At 44.7% G+C, this 25,371-nt stretch overlaps 1 protein-coding gene across 3 annotated transcripts; it reads right to left on the bottom strand.

Moving 5' to 3' along the window:
* Nucleotides 1–14,196: 14,196 nt before the first annotated feature.
* LOC310888649 (uncharacterized protein) lies at nt 14,197–24,367 on the bottom strand. 3 transcript variants are annotated; one of them, XM_083815561.1, is made up of 4 exons: nt 23,969–24,367; nt 23,629–23,858; nt 19,539–19,839; nt 14,197–17,960 (listed from the first exon to the last, which is right to left on the bottom strand). In XM_083815561.1, the coding sequence occupies exon 4, from the start codon at nt 16,343–16,345 to the stop codon at nt 15,263–15,265; it is 1,083 nt and encodes a 360-aa protein (XP_083671687.1). In that variant the 5' UTR covers nt 16,346–17,960; nt 19,539–19,839; nt 23,629–23,858; nt 23,969–24,367; the 3' UTR covers nt 14,197–15,262. The 3 variants fall into 3 exon arrangements, with proteins under 3 accessions (XP_083671687.1, XP_083671685.1, XP_083671686.1); XM_083815559.1 differs by having other exon boundaries at nt 23,629–24,367; XM_083815560.1 differs by having other exon boundaries at nt 23,633–24,367.
* Between the last annotated feature and the right edge of the window lie 1,004 nt (nt 24,368–25,371).

The following is a 25,371-nucleotide window of genomic DNA, read 5'->3' as shown; positions in this document are numbered from 1 at the left end:
CAAAGTGCCTGCTGGCTGCAATTCTGCCCTTCATTTCTTTTCTTCTTTTGATTTCCTACACCCAACAGGTGTATTTGAGAAAACCAAGTTTCCAAAGTCAGATGACGCTCCACAGAGACATGCTCTTGTCCATTTTAAACACTTCCTAACCCAAGCCACAGAGGGGATTGGTAACTCTGCCTAGAAACAAACTAAAAGCTAGTACTTCTTGGGAAATGTGGGCCGTGTAGTAATACAGCTCAACAAAGACAAAAATAGCTGGCAAAGACTTTGTTGTTTCTCTCGATCTTCCCTGGAATTACATTTTAGAGTGGTGGCTGGAAAGAGAGGCTGTGTCCTGCAGATCCTGAGATGCTTTTCATTGGATCCATTTTGTGCCTCTTGCAGGTTTGTTGCTGTATTAGTTTCCAGCAACATTTTGTGTGAGCCATCACAAGCTCATGGCAATTGTCCATTTGAAAACCTCCATTAGACATTTCTGCCAGCATGTATGCATCACAAACTGTCATCCAGATGAGACTTTCAGATGAGTTTATATCTTTCATTAGTTCAGAGCTCTTTCAAGCACATATACCTTGTAGTAGGCATTAAATATCTTCTGCCCTTAACAAGCTCAGATATTTAGGCTGGAAATGAGATTCGAAACATCGGGAGTTCAGTGAACTCAGAGGGACTTGGGTAACTAACTCTGTAGGTGTTTTGAAAACACACAGCTTTGCTAGAAGTGCACAGCCAGAGCAGAGAGCACAGGAGCAAGGCTGAAGTTTCACCAGCTGCAGGGGACTTCAGAGTGAGCTTGAGAAGTCATTGTATTTCTACATGCCTCCATTTCCCCATCTGCAAAATGAGGCTCTGGTTCCTCACCCTGGCCTCTAAAGATCTTTGAGATCAAGGCCTGAAAACATCAGATAAGACCTTGGCAACTTTATTGGTTACTTAGACAACAAAGGGAACTGGATCTTGCAAAGACAACATTTGGCTTTAAGTCATTCCCCCAGCTCTACAGGAAATGGTCTATGCACAGGCACAAATTAAGAGAAAGAAAAAAAAAAAAGCTTTTTTTTTTCTTTTATCTCTACCTGCTACCCAAATTTCGTATTTTTCTCCTAGACAGGCAAAAAAATATCAGACAATATTGATGCTGTTAGAGGAACATGGGATTATATTAGTGCATGGGAGACTGTGATTGATGCATTGTTCCATATTTATTATGAAAGGTAATGAAAATAGTGCAATGCTAATTGTTTCAGGAAGAAAGAAAGAAAGAAAGAAAGAAAGAAAGAAAGAAAGAAAGAAAGAAAGAAAGAAAGAAAGAAAGAAAGAAAGAAAGAAAGAAAGAAAAAGAAAAGAACAACAGAATATACTTAGAAATAGTTGACATCATTTTTGATATTGCAAAGTTGCCTTATACATGCATGACATGTTTGCCTTTGCCTCCCTCTTTTCTATATTCCTATATAACCATATATGTCCTTTGCCTTCTCCTCTTCCCCTGTCATCAGATCCCTGTGCTCAGCATCCAGATTTCTGCATGCACATTAAGCAATTAAAACTACTACCGGGATTGTCCTCTGTCACCTGTGGCATTTGAAGCCAGAAAATGCACTGCAGGATTTAAAGGAAGCAAAGGGCAAGGATCTCATATTATAGCAAGGCAGAACTTTATCGGCTCATTGGAAAATTGCCCTTTATTAATACTGCTGATAGTAAAACCAGTCTGGTGCAAAGCAGCTCAGCAATAATTGATCATGCTGATTTATTCCAGCATAGATTTTGGTCCAAACTCAGTCACGGTCAGTGTTGCTGGACCTTTAGATAACAGGTGCCAACCTGTCATGTGTGAAATGTCTTCAGCTTCAAATCTGAGATTTAACTGAAGCAAGAAAAATCAGCCTGAAGCTGAAACAATTTGAATTACCGAATCTAATTTGAGACAGAATAAGCAGTGAGGAAGATGACAGGAGATGCAATGCTCCATGGCTCATCTTCAGAAGATTTTTCACACCCATATGAATATTTGTCAAGCCGAACCAAAAATCAAACCCTCCTAAAAAGAAATTATTTGCTTTTGGCTTCAGGCATCTACTAGAAAGGACCCCTCAAGTCTGATTGTTCTATACAGCTTGTGAAATTTTCAGCAGATTTATTGAGAATTCGGTGGCAACAGCCAATTCTCTCCTTCTTCGTGTTATCAGGCTGCCAGAAGGGGAATAAAATTAACAAAATGCCATGTCAAAGGAGATTCGTCCGTTAAATATATATATATATATCATTACAGCCTGACCTTGTCAGGGGGCTTTACCACAGCTATGTGCCAGCTGCCATGGGTCACTTTTCACAGTCCAGAGCTGGAGTGCAAAGGCAGGAGAGGGTTTTAACCCCCATTGCCCAGGGCAGGTATTGCAGAGCCTGCCCCTGGGCTGAGCAGAGACCGAGACGCTCCAGCCGAGCCCGCTCGGGGTTGTTGACTTTGCTGCAGACAGTCGGGCTGGGGCAGACTCAGACAGCAACAAACCCTTTGTGAAAGCAGCTGGGAAGTAGAAGCAAAGACATCCAGTAACTGCCAGTTCCTGCAGGACGCTTTTAACCTGTTCTGGCTGCAGTCTGCCCCCAGCTCTGTTAAATGGTGAGGTTTCTTGATTCACACACAGCTCCTGCTTTCTCTTCGTTAAATTCTATTAGTATCCAGAAACGTGAGGCTAGAAACGAATTCCAGGGTCCACTCGATGGTTCTTCACATAATGCAACCCCCATATGAAGCTTATTCGGCATCATTTTAAAAGCTGGAGTGTGCAGAGGGTATTTTCCCACTGCCCTAGATTGCTGAGAAGCTGTCCCAGACCTCCCTGCCTTGATGATCAGATGCCATCCTTGACCCTGAGGTCTTATTGCACACCTTGGAGAAGATGGAGGATAAGATCTGGCATTGCTTCTTTTCTCCAAACGATAGGAGTTCCCAAAATGTTGAGCCAGGGTGGTTCCAGTTGTGGGTGATGGAGAGAAGGAGGCTCAGGGGAGACCATATGGAGTTCTACAATTACCCTAAATGAGGCTATAACAAGGTGGGGATCAGGCTCTTCTCCCAAGCAATAAGTGTTAGGACAAGAATAAATGGCCTCAAGTTGCACCAGGGTAGGTTTAGGTTGGATATTAGGGGAGATTTCTTCACTTAAAGGGTTGTGCAGCATTGGAACAGGCTGTCCAGTGAAGTGGTTGAGTCCCCATCCCTGAAGGTCTTCAAAAGACGTGTAGATGTAGAGCTTAGTGACATGGTTTAATGGTGGATTTGTCAATGCTAGGTTAAAGGTTGGATCTGATGATCCTAGAGGTCTTTTCAGACCTAAATGATTCTATGATTTTGTAGCATCTATGAGTCAGAAGTGTTGGAGAGGACAGGGAGGACAATAGGCTTTATTCTGAACTAAGTCTGTCGAGGCTAGCCCAGCAGGTGGATGGACAGAAGATGACATCCCAAGCAATCTGACTGTCCCATAGAGCATCCTCAGGAGGGAGCTGGGCCTGCATTAGGGGCGATAACAGGTTTGTGCCTGTCTGTTGCAGATGGCACCGTGCCCTTTCACAGCTTCATTTCACTATGGGATATTGTTCAGTGCAGCAACTCGTCCAACCCTGCCCAGGCTTCTGGACCAGGGGCAGGTGGTGACCTACAAGCAGAGAGCAACCTGGGCAAAAACAGGGGCGAGGGGTGGTGGAGCTGCAACCTCAGGGTGAGGTTTTGGAGGAGCTGGAGCACCACCACCAACATATCCATGCTCCTTGGTGACAGCAGGGCATGTTTTCCTCAGCTGTGGTGATAATCAGTCCTTGTGAACCCAAATTCATCAGTCCTGAACCCAACTCATGTGTTGGTTTTGGCTGGAGCACTGCCAGAAGCCTGGGAATGTTCTCCCACCATATCTGTGTTGGCTATAGCTTATCTCTCCCCTTTTATTATGTCTACAATACCTCTTTCTGCCCCAGGACCACTAAGACTGTATGCCATCCTGTACTCATTGTCCACCCTCTACTGAGGAAGCTGTCGGTGTTGCAGCATCTGCTGAAAATGTAGAACCAATGTTTCTCTGCAGTAGGTCCTCATTTTTAGCCTCAGTGCAGTGCCTCATCTTTCTTAGAAAGGCACATCAGACATTGGTCTGCTGGAGGAAGGAGGCAAAACACCACTTAGGACACCATTGCACTGAAGCTAAGTCTACTGTATCAGGGCTTAAAAGGTGAACTTGACCTTACAGATAGCTTAAAAGTGAAATATTATTATACAATATATATATACATGTAATATATAGATATATATGGATGTGCCCATGTCCGTCTGAGTGTTTTTCAGGAGGTTTTATTTCAAATCAGGAAAAATTGAGTTCAGGACTTGTCATTCTCTCTAAAGCAGATGAGGGCTAAATGGGCTTTGCATTAGCACTTCCCTACAAGTCTTTGGGGGATTCCTGCATTCATCTTCCCACTCCCTGTGCAAAGTCTGGACACAGAAAAAAGTGTTTTTTATCATTTGTATCTACCACAGAGATGCCATGTGCTGGTAAGTAATTTTCTGAAGGCTTCACAATGTCATGGTCATGCACATATGAACACTGATAATTGCAATGATAAGAACACTTAGCTTGGGTTATGCACAGCCCTGTTTGTCAGCAGGTCACAAAGTGCCTTCTGAAGTAAATCATGTTCCTATCCCCTTTATAGGATGAAGGGATGTGAAGAAGCATATCTGCAATCAGTGCACTTGAAAGCAGTGAGCCAACTTGTTTCTGCCTGATCCTTGGTGCTGCAGTTTGGGGATAAGCTGCCAGCCTTCAGACCACACATTCAAAGACATTGAGCTACCAAATACTGCGTGTCCTGCTGCGAGACAGCTCCTTGCCCCATCAGGTGCTTTAAATTTACAGCTCTATCCCTTGCCATCCTTGGTGTGATGAGGAGAAAAGGCCTTCCTCACTGTTCTAACTCACAAGTGCTTGGATAAGGCACTCAGTAGAAAGCTCCTGGGCATAGCACAGAAATTCAAGCGTGCCCTGGGACATCCTGGCACGGGCAAGGTCACTGAGGTGGGAAGATGCTGCTGGGGTGTTCCTCAAGAAGGATAAGGTAGGGGGGACCTTGTGGACTTCACCTCCAAGTTGTGAAGGACTACCAGGGCAGGTGCACTCACACACTTGGAGAGGGCTTTTGACTCCATTTATTTACCTTTTCAACTTTCTTTCCAGTAAGCTGGAAGACTTAACTAGCTGTCTGACAGCCCCAGGAGGGTTTCATTTAAATTCACTGGAATTAATTTGCCTGATCGGTATTAGCTAAGTTAATGGCCAGCGCATGAACCAGCCAGTTATTTGGATATTTTTTGGCTCTGGGAGAGGTTAAGTGAGGACAGTGCTGAGAGCTGCCTTGAGATTTGGCAGCCCCAAAGGGGAAGTCTGTCTCAGAGAGCAACCGCCTGTTTTTCAGCTGAAAACGTATTTCTTCAGCTGACTCTGAAAGTAAAGGTTAGAGTTAATTTAAAGCAGAGCTTTAGCAGCCTGGAAAATAAAATTAGCAGAAAAAAAAAGTGTTTCTTCTTTCTTCCTCTTCAGATATCATTTTTTTTCTGTCATTGTCTTCTCTCATGTCATTGTAACAGCTCCCCATCTTGCTCCCACAGAGATTTTATTTTATTTAATTTTTTTTTTTTGAGTTTTGGCAAACCAGTAAGCCAGCATATCCACCTACAAAGCATCCAGGTCTCCTTGCTGAAAATCCAAAGAAACAATTCACCTCAATACCTCTTGATCTCGTTCCTCCTGACACCAGATTCTCATGCACAACTGCTGCCACCTCATAAGGTTGTTGTGAAACAAAATGCAATAAAACGTGTGAGAAACGCAGCCTGTGGTCACTGGAAACATGCTTGCAGCGAAGATAGACAAGATTTGAGCTGGGAAGTCTAAATTGTGTTTTTCTGGGGAAATGAAAGGCAAAGCAGTTGGTCTGTAGGAAAACATCACACGTATGGCAATGAGTGGGAACTGAATCCAACAGGAATGGACAGGGAAAGGGGGCAGAAGAGAATGAAGGAGAAAGGAGATGATGCATTTTTGTCTGAACTTATCAAGTACTATCAGATCCAGGGTATGCAAAGGACAGATAAATCCAGCAACCTTTCCCAGAGCCTATGTTGCTCAGGATTATGGACACAGTCAGCACCATCAGACACCCCACAGCACATACAGGACAAGAAGAGTGTCTTTTTTAAGGAATTTCCCAATGTAGAAAACCTGACAGCAGGAATAAAATAAGTACATGCACACACAAGCAGAAAGAGGTAAAAATCTTAGAATCTGAGGGTTCTCCCCCATATAAATATGCACAGTTGCTCATTAATATGCTGGGCCTGTCACATCATTGGCAGGTACAAATGAGGAGATCATGCCATTGTTGGTGTATTGCTCCACTACTGAACCCAACCTCAAGCCAGGATGGATGTAATGCGCTGTGACAGCTGGCCTTTGAGATCTGAGGCCAGCAAACTGCTCTGAATCCTGTTAAGACAGTGCTTCTGCCACTCGGCAGTGATTTTTCACGGATGCAAAGGTTGGAGCCCAAGGGGTTCCTGACGACCATCTCATCAGCCTGACGATGACCCAGCCCTGCTCCTCTGATTGAGCTGGGCCACGCTGAAGGAGCACACCAAAGCTCGATTTAAGGTGTAGGGCTGGGAATCAGCAGCTGCTTGTTTCTGAGCTCCTTGTTTCTATTGTCGGCACAGTGAAACCCCCGCGTGCAGACTGTGCAGCATTTTACCTAAATAGGGGAAATGAATCACAGTTTCAAGTGTTTGATGTTTTCCTGGGACTGAGAGGAGGAAACTGTCGGTGTTTAGCTCAGAGGTGACGTCTGAACAGGAAACAGCAAGAGCATAAGATAGCTGCCTAAATGCAGATGCTGCTCCCCACAAACCCCAAGTTTCACACATTGTTGCCCAGAATTGTGAGGTTTCCTGGGACTTGCAAGGGTTTGCAAGGGGGAGGGCTGGTAGGACACACAGGCTGGGAGCTGGACTGAAGGATTTCAAACACTGCCTGGTTGGATTCCCATAGTTCTGTAGATTTCTGAAGGCACGTCCTGTTTGTCTTTGCCTCCAGCCAGCCCCCCACCATCTCTTGGCCTCCAAAAGCATTGACTTTTCAGTGGGGATCCCTTGACTTCGGTAAGGACATGAACCACCTGCATACTATGGGATTGCTAGAGAAGGAAGAGCACAGCCCTGACCCTTTACTTCCTTTTCTAAAGCAGTTCCTATAGTACAGCATGCCTTGTCACCTCCTGGGAAGGGGAACTTATGGGGTTAGGGGCCAGGAAATACCTTACAAATCTCTTCCCTGATCCCTCTGAGCCTGGGAGCCTGGGAATAAAGGAGAAGAGCTTTCCCCTTCTAGGGCATAGGTTCAACCGCAACCCCAGGGGGAGCTGACCCAAAGACCTTGCTGTGGTACTGAAAATACAGGGCGAAATCACTTGGCTTTTGATACCAATGAAGGCCAGATTAGATTATCACGATGCTCCTCTCTGACCCGCAAATCTGCCAGAGATTATTTAAAAACAGCCCTCCCAAGGGGGGCAGTGAGCCCAAGCCTTGCACTGCTATCTGTTAATTGACTGATCTATTTTTCAGTGCTGATGTGAACAGACTTGTCCAAGCCTGACCCATTCCACCCGTGATCCAGAAAATCAGCTGTGGTAATAAAAAAAGAAACCATTGCCTTTCCTTGAACTAACTGAGAGACAGCGCTGTGCCTAGAACCAGCCTGTTGGGTTTAGGCACCGTGAAACACTCAACTTGATAAGGCAGGCCATAAATCCTGGCAGTCACAAGGCATGAGTGGATGTGGCTGATAAAGTGTTGGTCTTTCCTCCTTTGCCTCGCCGTGAGGTCAGGGCACTCCTCTGCTGTAATGCCAAGGGGAATTCATGGCTGCGACACCTGGAAGGAAACCAGTCGCCTCTGAGCAGCCCAGAGCAGGTGACTCCAGGCTGCAGAAGGGTTTTTCCAGGCACACCTTCTTCTGGACCTTTATTTGCATCTGGGCAAACCATCTGCCCATGCTGGCTTTGTCTTGGGCATGGGGTTTATGGGTTTAGCTTGAGATCTGGGCTCTCTCCAAGTCCTAATGTGGTGCTTCCCAGCAAAAAGCTGCAGAGTGCATCCGGGCAGGTGAGAAACTGCAAGCACCAGGACTGTATGGTGCTGCCTAATGGCTGTCACAGGGTCGTTGCTGTATTTTTAGGAAGGCCTTCCAGATTTATCAGACTTTTATGCATATGAATGCATATCACCAGGGTTGGTGTCACCACAGCATGTTGTTGGTGTGAGCTACACTGGAGAGTCACAGCATAGAGGGGAAGAAGAATTAAAGCTTCTTAGCATCATCCACCTTTCCTCATCTCTCTGGGAAATCCCATCTGAACCAGTTTAGAGAGAGAATTGTTACCTTTGGGTTCACCCCTTTCCACTTTTTAATTCACTTAGACTCTCCTCTTCCTCCTCGGTGCTGCCCTGTCCATCTCCAGGAGGTTGGTGCTGCTCTTCTATTTCTCCTTGTTGCCTTCCAGGTTGCAAGTGAGGCTGGGAATTTACTCTTCCTGCTGGATACAGAGGCTTTTCTGAAATTTCTCTGTAATTTGCATTAATTTCTCTTGAACGCTCGTAAAATCAAGCACGTCTGAGCAATCCCATCACTCCATCAGCTTGAGGATTATGGACCCATTCCCATGCCTTGGGGTCATGGAAAATGCATTTTCTGCACAACTGAAAGTTTCCACAATCTGACGATGAACTTGCATGCCCACGCATACACACGGTTTTGCTTTTTCCCTCATGTAAGATAAAAACAAACAATTTCTGGTAAAATTCACTCGAATCCATTAGTTTTGTTTTGCTAAGCAGGAAGGAAGCATTTTGCTTGGGTCATGCTGACCTCATTCTCTGCCTATTTTCATTACACACGGACTTCACAAAAACGATTCCAGCATCTTGGACCGTTTTTGCAGGTTTTTTTAGGCTGTGAGGCAACCTCCCAGTATGGACAACATTTTCCATTATATCCTGTCGACCTTCATTCCCACCATGCCCATGTTCATCTGGTGAGAGAAGTGAATGCAGTGCCTGGCCAGGGGAAGAAAGGAGCCTGAAAAAATTAAACACAGATTTTATCTGACAGCTCAGAAAGATTCAGATTAATTCTTACAGAAAAACACCACCACCACCACTGAAAACAAAATAAGAAAATTTATTAAATTCAGCAACTTGAAAATATTTCCTTTGGACTTGAAATACCAAAATGAGGTCTTTTCAGAGGCATGTTTTTAGGAGAAAGATAGCTATTCTGGAAAATGTTAATATTTTGGTCTGGTATTGACTTATTTGGGAAGAAAACAATGTAATTCCTCTGGGCCTACAGTTGTTTCGACTAGCTGTAACACAGCCTTGTGTCCAGCAGCCTTATGGGAACTGAGCAAACCTCATCTTTCTCTGGAAACACATTTCCCCTTGCCCAGGCCTTCCAGAGGCTGCTTTGTGTCCCTGCAGGTACAGGAGAAAGAGGAAGCAAGCAGGTGGCGATAAGGCCTGTAAAAAAAAAAAAAAAAAAGGTGGGAAGAAGATCTTTGTACAGGTTCCAGAGACAAAAGGAAATCGAGAGAGGGGATATCTCTTGTACGATAAGGTGAAATTCATGTGCGCAGCTGAACCCTGCACCACTGATGCGTTCTCTTTTCAGGATCATATGAGAGGCATGAGTCACGCTGTCCCCGTCTCTACCTTGGAGGGATGAAGTGCAGCATCGCAGTTTGCAGGGCAGTCTGCTGGAAATAATCTCCGTCGGACAAAAGGCCTTGTTGGAAGCAAGTGCCATTTCCAAATGCCAGGATTTGGAAGGCTGCAAAGAATGACAGTCACAGGAACTGATATTTGAACAGGAAAAACTGTGCCAAGTGCTATATTTGGGCATGGTTATTGCCGTGTTTATTATTGTTATCACCACCGGAATTATAGTCCTGGTTGGAGACTGCGCCTGAGATCAGATCTCCTTTTAGCAAGGGTTGTCTGCAAATATTGCAAGAGACTGTCCCTTCTCCCCAGAAAAAAAATAAACAAGACTGTTTAAAAATATTCCCTTTTAGCAACAACATGGTTGCCCCGTGTGTACGAGCAAAGTCGAATCCTGATTATGCTGGAAAGCTATGCCAAGTTCAGCCCAAATCTAAGAGACGACTCCTCTTACAAACAAGTTTTATCTCCTGGTAGACAAAGGGTGGAAAGATTATTGCCATCTTCCTCTGCAGCACAGGGAGATCAAGTAACTTGCTCCCAAACCTACAAGAAGATCTCCCTAAGGCCAACCTTCCCAGTCCAGAAGAGCTGAAACCAAGTTTCTTCTGAACTGGAGTTCGGTGGCAAGAAGCATTGATCACAAAGGCCAGTGCCTGGGTTCCCTGACCCAAGAGAATTTGTCTGATCAACATCTCTTAAAAGTTTCCAAGACAAGCCCCACATCAGGTTGACATGGTCTTCTGTGCCATTTTTTCCACCCCACAGCTCCTCAGCAGGTCTCCATCTGTTGCTCCATAAGAACATGGATTTCTCATAGGCCTGTGTCATACCTTCCAGCCCCAGGTGGAAACATCTCAAGGGACACCAGATATCTCTATTTAAGCAACAGACCCTTCTCTGTGTGCAGGTGTCTCCATGTGAGAGGGACATCTGACCTCCCATGTCAGTGGACCTAGGGCTCTACTGAAATGCCCACTTGGAATTGCCTAGAGCCAGCTGAGATGCTCTTGGGGTATCTGAAACATCTGGGCATCATAAACCGAGAAGACATAAGACCTTCATGAAGCCTGTCGCCTTCTGGGGTGGCAGCTGGAGGCTGGGGGCTGCTGTAGAGACTCATATATGATACTGGGCACCTCTGTTGGGAAACTGAATCTGCGCTAAATCCCAACCATCCGGTGTACCCTTCCTTGGTGGGCCTTAAAAATACTTCATGTTCTTTCTTATACTGAGTTTTGAATTTAATAATAATAATAATAATAATAATAATAATAATAATAATTTGGATCTTCTGCTCTTGTGACTGCTTTTCAGAAGTATCCCAATTCAAAGGAAAATGAGATATTTCTCCTATGGGGAAAGCGTGGCACTGATGAACTGAGATGCTTGTGGTCATCCAGAAGGCAAAGCTGGAAACTAATCCCAGTTCTCTTGACCATCAATCCAGGCTCCTAACCACAAGGTGAAGCCATGCATCCCAGCCACTGATCTTCAGATCCAGGACAGCATCCAGCAGATCTGCCAGCTGAAGGCTGCCCTATTTCCCACCGTGATAGGTAGAAAGGCAGTGAAGTATGTGAAGTATCCAACATCCAATTTAACTAAGCCCAGCTTCACTCTTGAACATATTGGAGGGCAAATATCCATCTCATTAATTATTTGGGCCCCTTAAAGAAGGGTTAGGGATGCATGGCTGTATCATACTGCTTCAATGCACAAGTAAGTCCCAGTTGCATTTGTTGCAATGCTCTTAAAACTTGAAACTTCTCCATTCCCACTCCCCCTCCTGGCTTTGTGCATTGATATTCTCCACCACCACGCTGCACTGATGTGACACTGTGAGTTGAATCTCAATTAGGGGGTAGGGGGTACGGTCCTCAGACAAAAATCCAATAGAAGCTGCCTGCCATTGAAGGGCAGTGAGCAGATAAATGTGTTTGTCTATGAGTGTGAAAACAAATGGAATGGGTTGTGGTTTTACTGGAAGCAAGGTGCCGATAGTGGAAACAGATCAATAAAAAAATGACTCTTAGTTGCTCTGTGGAAATGTCTGGGAAAACTGAAATGAATAAGGAAAGCAATTTAGCTAGGGGAAAAAATAAAAAGAGAGGGAAAAAAAAAAGGAAAGAAAGAAAAGAAAACCTGTATTTTATTAAATTCCAGCTTTCTTTCTTTCTTTTTTGAAAATTCATGGGATGCTTGAGAAAGGTCTGGATCATCACTGTTCAAAGCCGATGTTCAAGCCTCATGCACAGCAGCTGCCTTTTTACACCATGTTTCCAATCTGCTTAGCTATCCCTGGGGCTTTCGGGGCTGGTTTGTAATGATTTTTCTGACACAATCTCTAAGTTTTAGTTGGAGCAGCCACTTGCCAAAGGTGTGCAAACTGGGTGAAGGTGAGTCGGAGTATATCCATAAAGGTCTGGGGGTGACTAAGTCTGAATGGAGGTCCCACACCTTGGTATCTCTATGGACCCAGTCCTTAGATCTCACTCTACTGCCCTAATGGTATGGAAATCCCTTACAGTTGGGGTGTCCAGTGCCAGCTGACATGACCTATCTAGCCTCCAGCTGCCAATCCCAAAGGTAGATTTGTTGTCTTGCAGATCCTGGGTAATATCTGCCAGCTCCACGTAGACCTTTCAGGCCTGGAGCAAGTTTGAGCAAGTGAATCAAGGTCCTGAACTGGGGTGAGATGACGGCCACCTCCAACCCTAAATATCTGAAATTGGAAGGTGCCAAAGGGAGGCAGAATGTGTTGCCAGTAAGCCCCAGAAGCTGTGCAGGCATCTTCACCTGCATGTTCTCAAAGAGCTATGCTATTCATTTAATTTTGTACTCTGCACAATGGCTGCCAGAGATAAGAAAGCCCACTTCCCAGTCGGGGCAGGATGTTTTGCAAGCTGCGTAACTCCCCGGGCTCATCTCTGATTCACATTTCTGTATCCTCCAAACCTGAGATTTCAGCTTTTCTGCCCAGCAGGTCCTGTTTCACAGCCTTCAAACTATAGCCTTTACGTAACATGTCTCTATCACGTTTATCACTTACACTGTAGTGCAACCCCTCAGAATTTTACAGAACCATTAAATACCAAGGATGATGACTCTTTGGTAAATAAGGAAGGTGTCAAACATGGGCAGTGTTCTTTGTGCTATGTTCTCCTTTGGCTTTTTATTAGACTAGCAAGAAGGAAGTTTGTAATTGCAATGCCCAAACCACCCAGTTTTCTGCGTGGTCTACAGCGCTACCAACAACAGTGTTTGAAACAGAAAACAAGTCAAGTGAGAAAGGAAACACAGGACAAGTGTAGAGACTTCCTTGTTTTTCTGCCAGACCACTTCCTTCCTGCCCTTCCTTTCTGCTCTCACTAATAACCACAGTCTCTTGCTGTCTTAAGTCTCTCTTCCTTGACTCATCCAGAGCCCAGCTCTTCCAAGCAGACACCAAAATCCCACTTCTGGTTCTCTCTGCCTGGTGGAGCTGGCTGGGGACAAATTCAGGAGCTTGATTTGATTGCTTGTTTTAGTAACATAAAGACATTTATTGCAATTTGAGACACCCTTGAATGCTTGAAACATCTGGAAAGGACTTTCAGATGTTGCACAGCACCTGTGGAAGACCAGGGTACCTGGAGAAACACCTGGAACCCACACAGGATGCCTTTCAAGTGGTCCTAGATACTTATGCGTGGAATTAGCTTTCTAGATCCCAAGATCTAGATACCAAGTAGGGGCAGGATACAGGTGCTTAAACATCTGGAAACTTTTGCAGTGCCCAAAGGTATCTGAGACACTTGCTCAAGACTGACAGATGTGATACAGGAACACAGGGGACATCAGCTCTTCTAGCACAGAAGCTGAAGACCAGGCAGGATTGATCACAGAGACTAAGGTGGCAGCAGACATTGGCATCCAGGCAATTGAAAGCTACCCTAGATGTCCAATGAGTACTTAGGAGCTCAGACTTCAGGCTCACACGAAGACACCAACACTGTAAGTATCCAAAGGAGGAGAGGACAGCCTCCAACAATTTTAGGGGTGCCGATTTTAGCTTAAAAATCACGTGGCGAGATAGATGCATGCCCTCTGGGCTAAATAAAAACACTGCAAAGCCCCTTGAGGGTGACTGATCCTTTTAGATGGACAGGTGACCATCTGTGATCATTCAAGTCCTGGTTTAACCTTTCCACCGTGTCGTAATACACAGTGTGCCATGTGGTTTGGCTCTCTCCTAGAGAGAGCAATCAGAAATGTTGCTATTATCTCCCATGGCTTTTTTTTTTTTTTTCAGTTGGGCTACAGGAATGAAAGATATGGCTGGGATTTCAGGGCCACCAAGATATTGGAGCAATCTGAAATCATATGGTGCTAATGAACCAGAGAACTCAATGCTGAAGTTGTCATTTAATCATTAACCATCTTCTGAACTGCATTAATTTGGGCTTCAGAGTTATTACCTTGCAGAAGCCTTTGATCTCAGTTTAGGGTGATTTCAAAATCACTTTCAACATATCAGATATGACGAAACATCCGAGAAAACCGGTGCTTCCCCTTGTTTTCACTGTGCTTCAAAATGGGACAGAGATTTCTTTAGAGTCAGCCAAAAAAGGAAATTGCAAACACCTGAATTCTTTTTTAAACAAAGTTTATATTTCTACATGTGCTTACAAGATATTACGACAACCTTTCCTGACTTATCCACCATCAGCCTTGAGAGAAACAGCCTTTCAGAGCCTACCAGAAGTTGGCATGAGGCAGAAATAAGCCCTGTAAGAGGTCAGAGAAGGTTCAAAAGAGCAAAATGAGGACAAAAAGGAAGAAGGACCTGAAACAACAATGCAAAATCATGGGACTGAGCAGCGAGGCATGTGAGATGCAGCTGGATCCACTCACTTCAGACCTTGTGGGAGGGTTATGTTGTCGAGGCCATGCAGATGTAGGAGTCAGTGGGAGAAGGAGCCACACGTGGTAGGGGGACGGGCAGCAGAAGAGGGGATGGCATGCTCTGATAGCAGTGACTGCAGTTTCTGGCTGCCTAAACCATTTAGATCTGGACTTCTTGGGTCCCTCTACATCTCTGGGCACAGTTTTGCCTCTTTCCCTTGGGGCTGTGCATGCTTGGGGATGAAGGTTTGCTCTTAGTTTGTCCAGAGAAGTGTCAAACAGCAAAGAGATCCCCATGCCACAGGGCCCCCAGTCCCATGGCTACCACAGGACACAGAAAATATCATGATTTGAGTAGACCAAAAGCACTGTATCCACATTCCCTCTTCTCTCCCACTAATTCATTGCCAAACTTTTCCTTCGCTCTGGCTAGTGCATGCAGCATTGGTCCTGCCTTCAGCCTAGGTGTGGTGCAGTGTAGACAGAACCATGGGAAGTGGAGATGAGTCAGATCCTGGCTGTGGTTCTTTATGTTTCACATACACATCAGGTGCAAAAGACATCCTCAGAAGTTAAAGAGCTAGTTATTTCAGACCAAACTATGAGGAAAGAGAGAAGGAAGGAAGGAAGGAAGGAAGGAAGGAAGGAAGGAAGGAAGGAAGGAAGGAAGGAAGGAAGGAAGGAAGGAAGGAAGGAAGGAAGGAAGGAGGGAGGGAGGGAGGGAGGGAGGGAAGGAAGGAAGGAAGGAAGGAAGGAAGGAAGGAAGGAAGGAAGGAAGGAAGGAAGGAAGGAAGGAAGGAAGGAAGGAAAAGAAAGAAAGAGAAAGAGAGAAGGAGAGAAAGAAAAAGAAAGAAAGAAAGAGAGAGAGAGAGAGAAAGAAAGAGAAAGAAAAAGAAAGAAAGAAAAAGAGAAAGAAAGAAAGAGCGAGAGAGAGAAAAAAGAGAAAAAGAAAGAAAGAAAGAAAGAAAGAAAGAAAGAAAGAAAGAAAGAAAGAAAGAAAGAAGAAAGAAAGAAAAAGAAAGAAAGAAAGAAAGAAAGAAAGAAAGAAAGAAAGAAAGAAAGAAAGAAAGAAGGAAAGAAAGAAAGAAAGAAAGAAAGAAAGAAAGAAAGAAAGAAAGAAAGAAAGAAAGAAAGAAAGAAAGAAGAAAGAAAGAAAAAGAAAGAAAGAAAGAAAGAAAGAAAGAAAGAAAGAAAGAAAGAAAGAAAGAAAGAAAGAAAGAAAGAAGGAAAGAAGGAAAGAAAGAAAGAAAGAAAGAAAGAAAGAAAGAAAGAAAGAAAGAAAGAAAGAAAGAAAGAAAGAAAGAAAGAAAGAAAAAGAAAGAAAGAAAGAAAGAAAGAGAAAAAGAGAGAAAGAAGGAAAGAAGCAGTCGTGTCAATGATAAACACAAAATGAGTCACGCCGTAAGAGGCTGCACCTGAAAGGAAATCTAAAACAGCAACTTCCTCCTCGCTGCGGGCTGCAGTTTGCTGCTGCATACAAGGAGTAGAGATAGAAAAGTGAAAACGTCTGCTTTCTGCCTCATGGTCAGACATAACCAGTGTTATAACCAGAGCCGTGCAAAGGCCCCATCCTTCATTTCCCCAGCCAGGGCTGCAGTTGTAGAAGAAAAAAATAATAAATTTCTCCATGCGAGTAAAAGCTTTGCATCAAAACTATGTGATGTTGCCAGTGACGGCAAGCTCGACCACAGCCGAAGTTCCCACAGTGAAGTGAAACTCGAATGTCTTCAGCAGCTCTGGCAAACACATGCCAGCTCTGCCTGAAGCCCTCAGACAGAGACGTTTCCCCTCCACTGGTGCAGGAGAGAGGTCTAATTCTCTGCTAACCTGTTTCTCTGCTTGTTTATACAGAGTTGTACATTGAAATAATTAAGGTCTTGTGGGAAACCTCGACTTTAAAATAGGAGAATATATATATATATATATGTATATGTATATAAAGACATTTTCTGTGTAATTTTTCAAAAGTCACACGAAGCCTTGGCATCTTGTTGTTTCAGACACCCCAACCCAGCACCTGGAGCTCAGCCTGCAGGGGCAGGGACAGCCGATGCTGAGCAGCAGGGCCTCCCGGGTCCTTGATTCCTCTGCATCTTCCCTCAAATTTCCCCTTTCTGCTACTTGCCTAGAGACAAAAACCTCCCATCCCAAGCAAAGAATGGAAGAAAACTGCGTGAACTTTAGGAGGCAGGGCCTGTCAGAAGATGCCTGAATCCTAGCTTTAAAAAATATATATGTATGATGTTTCCCACTTTTTTCTTTTCATTTGCAATCATTTGCTGAACTCAGGCAGAATTCACAGTGATTTTTGCCCATCCAAAGCGGTGCTTCACACCAAAAGCCCCCTCTCAGCCCAATCCTGAGCTGAAACCACCTGCCTTTGGAGCCACTGGGAGTCCAAAGCCACTGGCATCGTCCAGCCCTAGCCCATAAATCACAAGATTGGACCTGGTATGAGAACTAACAGAGACCGAAACAGGTCCCGCTCCCCCCGCAGAGGCACTGGCTGCTTTTGCAATTAGAAGAAGGACTCCGGTTTACATTCCAGGGCTGTGGGTCAGACTTGAGTGCTCCTCTTTTACGTCGTGAGGCAAGATGTGCCTTCGTTTGCCAACCAAGCTCCACGCTGACATTTAACCCGAGACTACAGTCTGCTCCTAGCCCCAGCCAGCCCAGGCTGCCTCTCAATGCTTGCGGCTTCTTCCAGGAAGCTGCCGCCAGCTTCCAATTTCTCTTGCCTTAATATTTACTTCTTTATTTGCTTCTTTATCTTTCACTGACATTTCCTGGCTCTGCATCTCCATGTGACTCAGAGATTTTCCCGGACCCTGACTCGGCGGTGTTGTTGGCTCCAGGGGATGAGATTAATAAATACCACTCGCTCGCCCGCTCATGATGTCAAACTGTAATTAGGAGGGAAGTGGGGGGGGGTGGTTGTTTTGGTTGTTTTGGTATTTTTTTACTGCCAGCACGCTGAGTTTCCTCCTAACCCCTATTTGGACCTGAGCTGCGGCATGCGTGTTATAAAGCATCTATACTATTTTAATGACCAACGGAGAGAAAATGAAACAGCCTGCTTTTTTTTTTTGGTTCCCGGTATCTCAAGAAAGAGGTATGCATAAAGCAAACTGTGCCGTGAAACACCTGGTATAGACATGAGGCAAAAGTCCAGGGCTGCTTCGAGGTGATTCACGTGTCCCCAGGTCACCTCTGCGACTGACTTCATCTCCATAAGCCTCGGCGCCTTAAAAAAAAAAAAAATACAGTAAAGGTATTTAAGACATGCCTAGCATCTGCTGGCTCATGCAGACATTAGTAACCATACAAATACATCTGCTTTCCCTGCTATATGTTAGACCTAAATGGTTTACAAAGCGACCTTTATCGCATCCCACCGCAGCAAGCTGAAGCCAGCACGGACCCAGCGTGCAGATATCAAGGCTGTTTGCAGCCAGCACAGCACAGCAAATTTTGCACAAGTACCCCCAAATCCTCCATCCTTTTGCAGACAGCAGTTCCCACTGAGATCGACTTGAAGAGAAATCACTGCTTTTTAATTTAATTTTTTTTTTTCTAACCACACTCCCTTACTATTTTCAGGTTATTGCCCTGAAATATCAGCTTGGGGCTGCAGGTAGCTGCTTCACTTTTCATTTCTGGACAAGGTGAGCACCTGCCTATTGCTGGACACAGGGTCTTGACCTTCCCCTTTCCTCTCAATATCCTTTCCTGTGTGCTTACACCCATACCAAGAGTGAATTATGAGCTGTGAAGAGAATGAGACACAAACTTGAAAATAAATAAAATAAAATAAAATAAAATAAAATAAAATAAAATAAAATAAAATAAAATAAAATAAAATAAAATAAAATAAAATAAAATAAAATAAAATAAAAAAATAAGCAAGGCAATGCCTCTCCTGTCATTAGAGGAACCAACATTTGCAACCTGCAGGACTACACAAGGCTACAGTAAGAGACTTTTAGTCTGGTTTATCAGCAGGTCATATGAATCTCGGGAAAGTGCTCAAGTCTACCTCATCCTCTTTTTTTTTTTTACTTTAAATAAATAAATCAGACTTCATAACATAAGCAAGATGTTATGAGAAACGCCCCTGAGTTCTGGTAAGGATATTTGTTTTTTCAGCCTGGATTTCTTTTTTTTTTTTTTCTTTCTTCTTTTTATTTCTTTTTTCCCTTTTGGGGTGTGTTTTTTAATCTTTTAATAACTCTGTCCGGAGTTGTTCCTGCGTGAAAACTGCCACTCTGCTCTCATAAAAAGTAGAAATAATGCTCTGACACCAATACAAAGGGGCACCTTTTTGTTATTTTAATTTACTTTTAATAAAGAGGAATTGGGGATTGAAACAGGTGAGCCAAGGAGGGAAGTTTTGCCCAGAAACACCTTTTTAGTGCACGCAGCTGTAAACCTGCCCTCTGCCTTGAGCTTTCTGGGCTCTCCTGGTTTATCCTCCCCAGTGCCTAGCAAGGATCCAACTCAACACCAGTCCCTCATCATTCCGCATGTCTCCACAAATCTCTGCATTGCTTCCTTGCTGATATTTAACTGTGATGTTTTATGCTGAATGGCTGGGACCCAGTGTACAAGAAACAGGTTTCAAAACATCCGACAGCTACATCCAGAGCCGTCCAACCCTATTTTCCAAGCAGCTCAGACCAAGTTGAAGACATAGAGCGGAAATAACCCGCTTTCCCAGCAACCTTCCCATGAGTGTTTGTGTGCTTGTCTTGGTCTCACAGCCTTGATCTTCACTGCAAGGAGGACAGGAGGCTGCAGAAGGGGCTGGGGCATCTGTACCTACCTGGTTCAAGTGGCGATGCAACATGGATGCTGCAACAGACCTCAGAGTCAGCGAACCCCAGGAGCCAGGGTGGGCTTGTGTAGTCTTTGGACATGCTTGCCCATGACTCCCAAGCACTGGAAGAGCACCAGGGGAGAAGGTTCCCATATTCCAGACATCGCTTCTGGCCATGTTGTAGGCAGACCATTGGTCTGATCCCATATGGCTGCTCTCACGCTCGTCGTGTTCTTGCAACATTTGTCTCCCCTCATTTCAGGGCTGACTCCCATCCCACTCATGTGCTCGTCTCAGGCACTTTGGGCTGGAACCAAGCAAACACAAGAGTTGTATTTATTTGTACAAAACAACAGAAAAATGACCACACTATGGCCTTCTAGCCCGGTATTATGGTTGACAGAAGTGACCTAAGGGAAAATATGACAAGATAAACATACAGTGACTTTTTCCTGAATGCTCTCCCAGTGAATTTGTCCAAATAATTTTCAGATCCCTGAAGGCAGCAGGACTGTGTCCATGGCATATTTGGTGATGGAAAGTATGTCCCTGGCAATAGAAAACGTCTGTGGACACGTACAGCCCAGCTTTTCATCCCTCTTGATTTTAAGAGGCTGAGTCAAAGAGTCTGAGTGTGGAGCAGCCCCAGGGGCAGCACTCTCCAGGGGTAGACATGAAGGTCCTGGAGAAGCAGGACAGCATCCTGCAAGGCTAAAACTATGCCATTTTTGTGGTCAGATTTGAGATATTTGGGACTAACGGTACCTGAAAAATTAAATAGAATTTTGCCTGAGCTGTGTTATCTGGAGCAACTCTATTAAAGTCCTGCTGCACAAAAGCATGAGCAGCGTTGGTTGAATCCAGCTGTTTGATGTGCTGGATAAGGATCTCTTTGTGTCCCCCAAAACAGCCACGTCTGTGTTGTATCTCTTCACGGGCAGGTGTTAGAATTTGCTGCTAAGTATACTGGTTATTTTAGAGTTTGGCTGCAAATATCCCAGGAAATATCCCAGGCTACAACACGGCTGTGTCCCCTGAAAAGCTCGAGCCTTTAAAGACAAGCAAATCATTTTGGAATTTAGAGGATGTGAAAAATTATGTGGAAGTGTGAAAAACGAATGTGTATAATATAACGCAATCAAATCACATTTCTTTAAGAATTAGAGATTGCAGGGAAAAAAAAAAAAAAAAGACTTAAAATAACTGAAACTGTCTAGGCTTTGCCTTAACAGCAGTACAAGGTTTGGTTCAGAACCAGTTGCAAGGGAATGGCAAACATTGTTAGAAATATCTCATTCTCAGCCAAGCTGCTCCTCAGACACATTCTGCTACAACAAAACAGGTCCCCTCACCGGAATAATCCTGCAGATGAACCATTTTGCCTGCCTTGTAACAGAGCATCCACGGATATCAGAAAAGAGTCACCTGGAGGCACTCAGGTGCCTTGATGTGCATCCTCCACTATTGTGAACCAGAAGTAATTGCAACCCATTTCTGCACCCTGTTCCTTTGTATCCAGCAACCTGGAAAGGTAGGACTGATGAAAGCACATCCCAGCTGATCTGACATTAACATACAATGCATTAGCTTATAATAGGGTGCCTTCAACAAGTCCGACCCATTAACCCTAATCTCATAAATACTCTGTGATCAATCAGGAAGCGTGCACTAATTAGCAGGGCATTAACAGAAACACACCAAACCCATGAATCATGAGCTGAATTATCAGCTGAATTATCAGCTCCTCCAGTCTTCATTAGGGCTGGAACTACAGCTGGCAATATTATCACCCTCTTTTTGGGTGGAAGTGGCACGCAATTACATGAGAAAATGAGTCTCATCTTTTGTCTCGCACCATGTGGTTTTTGTCAGCTGCTCAGTGGCAACACAGTCCCAGAAGAATTTACATCACACAATGGTCTAAATGTCAGCCAAGTCTAGCCTTGCTCTTTGGATGACACTAACTGAAAATGAAAGGCTCGTGGACTAATTCACATCTATGCTGCCTCCTGTTCCTACTTGAAATGACCTGGGACAACCAGGGGGAGCCATGTAGAAACAACTCAGGACCATTGGGCTGCAAGACCCACATTGGATGTGCATCTCACTTGCATTTTCCAGTCTTTCCCTCTACCTTGCAGGGTTGGAAGTCCTGATGACCCAACGTAGGTGGTTGGTCCTTGCAGAGGTCTCCCACTGGAACTGCTCAGGTTTGCTCCTCCTGGGGAGGAACGTGGATTTCATCTGGGAATGTGCCCACCTGGTGGGGCTCCTACGATGGTCTCGGGTAAGGTGGGGCTGAATGGTTTTGCAAAGCCGGAATCTGCTGGGATTTATTGGGAGATTGGGATTTTAAGGGAGATATCTGGAAGGGAAAGCCTCCTTCGTGAGCTCTGCTGGGCCCAGGGGAGGGCAGGCCCATGGGAAGGGCATCCTGCTATCGATGTACAGTCACGCCAGGGTTCCCATAAGGTTTCTCGTAGTAGATACAAGGTACGCAAGGTCCAGGGAAAACTATCACATTTAGACACGTTGGTTATCTACACGGGACGAGTTGCATCGCTGCCTGCTGTCTCAAACTTTAGCCCCAGATTTCACAAAGTGCAGGGAGCTGGGCCAGCTCCAGAGCACCGGCTGGGGACAATGAGGAAGAGGAAAGAGCTTTGGGCTTTGCAGCCTCTCACTTTTCAGCTCAGGCTGACAGCACTTTTGCCACAGAAGGGGCTGGGACTGAGCAACGTGATTTCTACCTGCAGGGTCTTGTGCAATGCTCAAGAGGAAAAGCCAGGGGCAAAGGGCTGTTTGGTTTCACATCACCATTCCCGCTGAAGATTAGGCATTTCTAGTCTGATGAGTCCTGTGACCGAGGGTTCAAGGAAGACCTACTGCACGCAGGGGCTGCCTTTCTCTGTCCCTTTCTGTTTCTGTCTCCTGGGGACATTGCACTGACCATTTTACCATGAAGCACAGCATTTGCAATCACCTCTTATACAGTTATCAGCTTCCCCACAAAGCACCTAACCCTCCCAGTGCTTTCCATAGTGACCAGTGTGCAGAACTGGGACAGCAGCGGGCACAGTGTCCAGAGTGCCCCTGGTCTCACACAAATGAATACATTTTGCAGAAATGCTGCACTGGTGAATTTTGTGATGCCTCTGCACCTGCTGGGAAGGACCTTGTGGTGCTCCTTGTCAGAATAATTTAGCTTTTTTTTTTCTTTTTTATTAATTAAAGTTGATATTATCGATATATTGCAGTGTGATATCAGTGCATTTCATGGCTAAGAACATCCCTGGATTAGTACTCTGATAGTCCCTGAGCAAAGAGCTCCCTCCCACACAGCCCGGATTGAACCTGTGCTCCATGACTGTAAGTCAGGAGTGAGTCCATTCAGCTCCTCACTTGTCACGTTAAAAGCCAGCTTTAATTCCCATCTTATTTCTTTAAATTTCCAGTGTAGAAGGAAGAAAATAATAATAATTAAAAAATAAAGAAAAATAAAAAGACCATTGTTTTCCTGTTAATGTCTGAAAGGTGAGAATACGATTTTCAAATATTCCCTAAATATTTAAGTCCCTAAATCCTGGCCAGCTCCCATACCAAGAGATTAATCTTCTAAGAGTGTTATTCTGCTTCGTGTCTTTGAGAACTTCTTGCAATTAAACCTCAGCCTATTCGTCCCAGACTGACAAATTACCTGCTAGCTTCAGAACTCCGTTTTCAATTCTTGTGAGCAACTTGTGACTGGAAACATTGAGAGAGGCAGTACAAAGTCCCCCCTCTAATTAGCAGCTCGCCCTGCAGCAAGGATCAAATTCCACCGCTGCATGTGGTGCGTTTTGCCCTGACCTTGGGATCTTGGTGCTTCATGTGCCTGGAAGGCAGAGTCTAAACTAATAATAATGATATTCCTGCCTTTACAGTCTGTCTTTCATCCAAGGACCTTAATGTGTTTTAGAAATACTGAAAAGCTCTGGCCAAGTTAAACATCACACCTCTCCCTGAATTGTTTTTATTCACTATTGTTTCAAGCACCACGTTTGCGTGCCCTAAACATCGCTGATTGCTTGGAACACTGGAAATGCTCCACACTTACTGACTTTGCACCCCGCGTGTGACTCATCGTGCTTCCCCGTGATTTTGGTGTGATTCCTTGCAGAGCTGCAGGAGGACGCAGTTTGGATGCTCGTGTAAGCAGGACTGAAAAGGCAATTCTGCCTTCTTCTGGGTGAAGGGCTCTTGGAAAAGTGAGTCCAAGTCGTGTCCTTCAGGCTCTGTTCTTACTTTTATGGTTCTTCCACACATCAACTCGGAACTGATGGGGACCTGGGGAAAAAAAAGAAAAAAAAAAAAAAAGAGAGAAAGAGAGGAAAAAAAGGGAAATTGCTAAAGCACAACTAAGAGCAAAGGATGAAAAACAGGTGTAAGAGGTGAACCTGTGGTGGATGAGAATGGATTGCATGTGCCCCGTTGCCCCTTTTCTCCCACAAAGGGTATTTTAGCTATTTTTAAATCGTTGCTTGAAAATACTTATCTCCTTAGGGCTGAATATGGCCACATCTCCGAGAAGGCGGTCAGATGCAGCAGTCTGACTAATAAAAAGTCTGAGAGTAAAAGAGAAGCAACTTCTGTGTGGAGAAACATCCTCAGGAAAGCACCCACGGGTAGAAGCCACATGACAGGCACTCAGCTCAGACCTGCAGACCACATCAGCTGAACTTGATTGTTTTGACTTTTCACGTAGAAAAACTCAGTTGTCAGTCAACTTAAAGTCTATGTGTAAGTTTAAAAATCTCTTTTATTATGTGTTTAGAATAGGACAGCGTTGCCCAAGCATTTTCTACCAGAGGTGTGGATTCCTTTTGCTCATGTTGGTTGTTGCAAGCCAAACAAAAACTTGCAGCCACAGGCCCCTCCAGAGCACTGCGTGGATGCCAAGACCACAAACTGAAGCCACGGGGAGAAAAATGATAAGCACTTTTGCATTCCCTGGCTCTCAGGGCTTCTCTAGTGAGGAATTCATCCTCTCTCTAGAGTGCTCAGTAATATTCACACTGTTTTACACGTGGGTAATGTGAGCCACTGAGGTGCTTAAGTGTCCTGGCCAAGGTCTTGGAGATGTCATGGTCACGGATTCAAGAGCAGAGCTCGGGTGTCTCGTCTCTAAATCCTGCTGACTGAGCCCTATAAAGGTTTCTTGTCCCATCACCTCAGGTAGATTCCTTTGTGTTAAATCACTGGTAGTAAAAAGGCTACAACAGTTAGAATAATTAACTCCCACATAACCAAGTCATGATGCAGTTTGCAGAGATCTCCAAGAATCCCTTACCACCTTTTTTTATCTGGGTCAACTGAAGCACTGGAAAGTGAAATCAGTCAACCCCAGACCTGTCCTTTTTAGGCACAGGTGTGTCTGGAGTCAGAGGAACCCCATCGTGAACTCCCAAATCCCAGCTGTCTGCATGCCAGGGTGCAGGGCTGCCAAAGAGAAATGTAGTGTTTGGCAACCCCAGGACACCAAAAAGGGGTGAGAACACGTGTTAGTCTTACTGCATGCCTGCAAGCCATTCCAGGAGGGCTGGCTGCAACACGTCCTCCCTCGAGTATTCAGCAGGTGATCAAGGCCACATTCTGCACATTAAATTTTCCAGCAGGAGACCTGGGCGGTCCCACTAGGATTTTGGGTGCGTTTGCATGAATGTACCTTTCTCCTGCCATTCAGCAGAGGTAACACAATCATAATAGCTAGAAATGTTGCTGAATGTGGCAAAATTCATGTGTTGTTTGTTTGTTTGTTTTGTTTTGTTTTTGTTTTTCAGGAGGCTCTCTCTGGCCGGGA

Source organism: Anser anser (assembly GCF_964211835.1).
Source record: "Anser anser genome assembly, chromosome: 1".
NCBI classification, from domain to species: Eukaryota; Metazoa; Chordata; class Aves; order Anseriformes; family Anatidae; genus Anser; species Anser anser.
This window is presented reverse-complemented; position numbering and strand designations above follow the sequence as displayed.

What these genes read in the sequence shown, in the direction of transcription:
- LOC310888649 (XM_083815559.1), bottom strand. Translation starts at nt 16,345, where the DNA reads ATGGAGAAATTTATTATTTTTTTCTTCTACAACTGCAGCCCTGGCTGG.